The sequence below is a fragment of the Salvelinus fontinalis genome, chromosome 3 (genome assembly GCF_029448725.1).
Source record: "Salvelinus fontinalis isolate EN_2023a chromosome 3, ASM2944872v1, whole genome shotgun sequence".
Taxonomy (NCBI): domain Eukaryota; kingdom Metazoa; phylum Chordata; class Actinopteri; order Salmoniformes; family Salmonidae; genus Salvelinus; species Salvelinus fontinalis.
Genome location: NC_074667.1, coordinates 5,272,882 through 5,278,109, shown reverse-complemented (window position 1 = coordinate 5,278,109; position 5,228 = coordinate 5,272,882). Strand labels below are relative to the sequence as shown.

Sequence of the window (5,228 nt, the reverse complement as noted above, 5' to 3'; positions counted from 1 at the left end):
GGGATTTTTTTAAGCGGCAGAGACTGGGAGACTAGTCAAAGAGATCCTTGATGAAAACCTGCTCCAGAACGCTCAGGACCTCAGACTGGGGCGAAGGTTCACTTTCCAACAGGACAACAACCCTAAGCACACAGCCAAGACAATGCAGGAGTGGCTTCGGTACAAGTCTCTGAATGTCCTTGAGTGGCCCAGCCAGAGCCTGGACTTGAACCCGATCGAACATCGCTGGAGAGACCTAAAAACAGCCGTGCATCGACACTCCCCATCCAACCTGACAGAGCTTGAGAGGATCTGCAGAGAAGAATGGGAGAAACTCACCAAATACAGGTGTGCCAAGCTTGTAGCGTCATACCCAAGAAAACTCAAGGCTGTAATCGCTGCCAAAGGTGCTTTAACAAAGTACTGAGTAAAGGGTGTGAATACTTTTGTAAATGTGATATTTCAGTTTTTAATTTGGAATAAATTTGCAAAAATATCTAAAAACCTGTTTTTGCTCTGTCATTATGTGTGTAGATTGATGAGGGGGGGAAATTATTTTATTGATTTTAGAATAAGGCTGTAACGTAACAAAATATGGAAAAAGTCAAGCGGTGTGAATACTTTCCGAATGCACTGTAAAAATCCTGTTAATTTAGCCTATGGGTCATTGTCATCAACACACATAACTAAGGAAAATACAGTCTAATCAAATGGACAACGGAATTAGGAGAAACCAGTTCATATAAGAGGGGGAACCATATGTCAGCCTCCTCTTTTAATGACAGTAAGAGAAGTAGTGTGAGAACGAGATGGAGTTCTGAATTCCCCACACTTCCAGGGACTGGATCTTGAAGTGTCTCTTGCAGAGAGGGGCGCTCTCGAAGGTGTCACATCGCTCCGTGTAGCCTCCCTCCAGATCAGCCTGGAGGCAGAGAGCGTGACCCCCATCGCCACCTGGCGAGACAAACACATCACGCTCACTGTAAAAGATGTCAGCATTGAATTTACAGTAATAACAGCAGCCCACTTCTAGCTGCTGCACTTCTCAGTAATGTTGACATCAACACAAAGAATACAAAGGGTGGATACAAAGAATATGCCATGTGAGAAACCCTAAGCTGTTTCCCTACCACCATCGTCAAAGTCGCTGCAAAAACTCTTGTACGTGGAAGGAATGCTCCTTAAACAATCAGGCCTATCCGGGTTTCAGAAGGTTATTGATCACTCCTTGTGACACTCTACCGACACCTCTGAACAGCAAACACTTTAGCCTACATATGAGCAGCTTACCAATGACTAGCCTTTCGTGGTCTCCGGCGATGAACATGGAGGCCCCTTGTTCCTTGGCCCTCTTGGGTGAGGGGGAGAGAGGTCCGGGGGAGGTGGTGAAGGGGATGGTCAGGTAGCTGGGGTCCTGGAGGGTCCCGGATGGACAGGTCAGGGTGGTGTGGTTGGTCGTAGAGGTGGTGGAGAGTGTGGTAGAGGAGGAGTCCTCTTTACCAGAGGAAGTGTATACACAGACCCGAGCAGCTCGAAGGTCTGGAGAAGGTTGTCTCTTGGCCGTAATGTGAACCACAGCCCGTTGGTAGCGCTCCATGCCTGGACGAAGCTGAAAGAACAACGAATTAAGAACAATGAACAATTAAGTTCCTGCATTGACAGATTGACATGGGAAAGGAATGGAGCCTGTGTTCTTCTACAGCACGATCAGTAAAGATTTCAACCAGTATTTTTTACTCTAACACAATTGATCTAAATCAAAGGAAAAAACATTTGCAAAATCAGCTATTTCAGATCTGTAGATTGTCATTTCTCTCACCGTGAAAACAAAGCTCTCCCCAGTCCCAAAATACGCAGGTTCTTCTGAATCATACTTTTTCCGCTCAATCAAATCTGTCGACAGGAAGGCACCACAGACCTGTGGAGTGACACAGAGGTAAGAAGTCTGCATAGAATCTAGGTGACTGTAAAAAAAAATTGACAAAAAAAGGTTTTCTGCTACTGTAAACTCACCTCTTCATCCACAGTTTTCAGAAGCAAGATCGCTGGCTCATGCCCCTCAACACGGGAATAAAATCTTTAAATGAGAAGAAAAAAATTAAGCACTCACAGTGAACAATAGCAATGAAACTTGTAATGTTTTTAGACAACGGTTATTCAACAATCCCAGCCCCTTGGAATGTCTTTAGGGGGGTGAAAGTTCAAAGTTCACTGGAGGGGTCCCGTCCTAGTCAGGGTCAGACTTTTAATTGGGGTCATCGCATCCTGTCACGACCACCCTGTGTATGGCTAGAACCAATTAAAAAGCATGTCTGCTGAGGCAGGTACGTGTCAGCGCAGTGACAAGGGAAAGTCTGAGAATCCCAATCAAACTCTTTGAAGGACATCAGAGTCAACATGCATAGAGATTCCTGATAGTAGAGAAAAATAACTATTGGCGTTTCAACGTTTGAACGAGCTCTAGGACGAGACAACAGCCAGTAATTGTGACATATGTATTCAGAGCATTTCTAAAAAGATTTGCAAGTGCTGATGAATATTATCTACCAAATTTTCTCCTGACAGACCAACAGAACACTTCTAGAGACATGAATAACTGTTGTTAACCGATGCCACAGGAACTGTTCCCGCCAACGAACTGGAGAACATTTGGTCATGCACCGTAAGGCAAAAATGCTACTGATACTAACAATACAGCCTTTCATTATTATGAAACTGAACCCTAAGGCGAGTTTATACAGCTCTGGGCTGTTGTATTTACTGTAGACAGTTCTGGGCTGCTGAATGTATATATCTTCACTACTTGATCCACTACTAACGTAAACTAGTGAATAAAAGTCACTTACGAGGCCAGGCTTCGGCCATGTTCGTTGGTGCTGAATAGCCTTTTGGGATTGAAGAGGGCAAAGCGTTCAGGGATCCAGGCCCAGACAATCCTCATCTCTGTCCCTGTGACAACTCTGGAGCTGAAGCTGTCAAAATCCACTACCTGGCACGACTGCCTTTATGGAGGAACAGAAACAGTTTGAGAATGTAAATATTTTTTGAAGTGTATCTTCAGATTACAGATAAATATAAAGGAACTCAGAAAGTAAAGATTTGTAAACTGTTTATAGTTCAAAAGGATAGAACAGCTGTAGCATCTCTATAACAAAGTGGGTTGGAAGTAATCTGTCATAATCGTCCTATGAGGAATAGGGCTGACTTGGTGATGGCTTGCTATCTTTTGTTTTTCGTTAACAGAGAGTGGACCGTTAACAGAGAGTGGACCAATTAGATGTTCAACAAGAGTAGAAACATTTTCTCGAAGAACTCCCTTGACCAACGGCCTCACCGCTTCTGGTGGATACTGATGCCCTTCTGCATGAGCGAGTCCTTGTTAGCGTTGAACAGTAGGTTGAGCTCCCTCCGCGTGGCCAGCTGGATACTGAAAGCCCTCTCCAGCAGCTTCTCCACCGTACAGTGACGAGCAACGTTCTCCACAAAACTCTTCATGTCTCGCCTGAAGTCCTCCACATCGGCGACACGAGACGAAACCGAGACCTTGTACAAGCTGAGAAGAGCCAGAGCCACCCTGTAGAGAACCTTGTAACCCTCCAGAAGATAGACATCCAGGACCCTGATAGCGTATGTGAAGGGGAGGTCGGCAAAGATCCACATGATCCAATCAGAGTAGAACTCAAAGAGGTTCTGGTGGGAGCTGGCGATGAGCTTGCGGATGCCGCGGCAGTACTTGTTGGCCAAGTCGCCGAAGGTCATGCAGGAGGCCCGGTAGGTGAGGAATGTCTGGTCGATGTAACGCTTGTTGGGGTCATTGTAGGCGATAAGGCGGCAGATGCTGTGGAAGCACTCGGCTTCGTCTTCGCTGAAATGCAGGAGGAGAGCCACCAAGGCTGGGAGGATTGGGCAGAAGTTGATGTCCGGGAAGTGCTTGCCGATGCAGAGGAGGACCTTTTTGACAGAATTGAGACCAGCTTCGTTGAGGCAGTACCTGGGGGTGGGAAGAATAACAAAGATACTTGCTATGTTATCATGTAATGAACAGAACATAATGTACATGCAATATTGGAAAAAGCTTCAGATTCTGCTATCAAAGTTTAATGACTAAAATAATTTGATCATAATTTGATCATCTGAACCATTCTTCTCTGATAGCTTCATAGTCAGTACCTGGGGATCACGCCATCATCCATGTACTCAGGGAACGGGTGTGTGCTCATCTTCTGCTCCCCGAAGAGCTTCTTGGCCACATCCTGGTAACGATCTCGATCCGGTTGGATGGACCTGCAGTTGATACCATGAATTATATGATAATAGGCCTTGGCCCTTAGTGTATGGGGCATGGCCCAGAACCCTGATCGACCCATGGTCTTTAGCTCCTGGTGGTCTGACTTCAGAATCCTCTGGTAGCGCTCTGAAGATTCAGGATCGATCTTCTCCCAGTCCACAAACTGGCCATACTTCATGCCAGAGCAGGAGCTGATCTCCCAGTTGTCTGATTCAGAGATGGTCATCATGGTGACACCCTTCAGACTGCCTCTTCTGCCTGTTGGAGAGGGAAGGAAGAAAACTAGCTACTAACATCATAATTAATAAATGTATTATTTAATAAGTGAATTATTATAGATCTGTGTCCATCCACAGTAACATTCTTGTTTTTACACTGTTTGTAAATTGTCAAATAAACATAAATCGGACACTTTTAAACATACTGTAATTTGCATACCATTGAGATCTCTGCATGGCAAGTGTTTGTTGGTGTTGGACTTGGATTTCTTGTTGAGCCGAGCCATGATCCCCTGATTCCCATCTGCACTACTCTTCTCCGTCTTTCCGTCCCCACTCTTCTCCAGGGAGTTGGATCTCGGCCTCATGGCGTTGGACCTGGTAAAGTTCCCTTCTCTGTGGAGCTCAGACGTCTCGTAACTATAGAAAGACCTGGAGCGTGGCCTGACAAAGTTCTCATCTGTTGCCGTCTCTACGCCATGCTTTTTGGCGTCCTCTGGGCTGTAGTAGGAATGGGACCTGGGTCTTCTGTGTCTGGCTGCTGAGCTCAAGTCCTGGTCCTGGTCAGTGGTTTCCATAGGAGACGGGTCTAAACTTATAGTCCCACAAGTAGAGAACTTGGGCGTTCTTGAAACATGGATCATGCTGTCTGGTACAGTATTCTCCTCTGCAAATGTCAAGTTCTCCTCTATATCAATGACAAGACAGTCTCCAGTGGTGGTATACTTCCCAATGTTTTCCAT

The 5,228-nt window shown here is 45.6% G+C and overlaps 1 protein-coding gene across 1 annotated transcript; it reads right to left on the bottom strand.

The window, feature by feature from the left end:
* Window positions 1-274: 274 nt before the first annotated feature.
* Window positions 275-5,228, bottom strand: LOC129836459 (TBC1 domain family member 24-like). Its single transcript, XM_055902658.1, has 8 exons — window positions 4,706-5,228; window positions 4,150-4,525; window positions 3,314-3,970; window positions 2,826-2,981; window positions 1,993-2,056; window positions 1,799-1,897; window positions 1,270-1,588; window positions 275-933 (listed from the first exon to the last, which is right to left on the bottom strand). The coding sequence occupies exons 1-8, from the start codon at window positions 5,226-5,228 to the stop codon at window positions 755-757; spliced, it is 2,373 nt and encodes a 790-aa protein (XP_055758633.1). The 3' UTR covers window positions 275-754.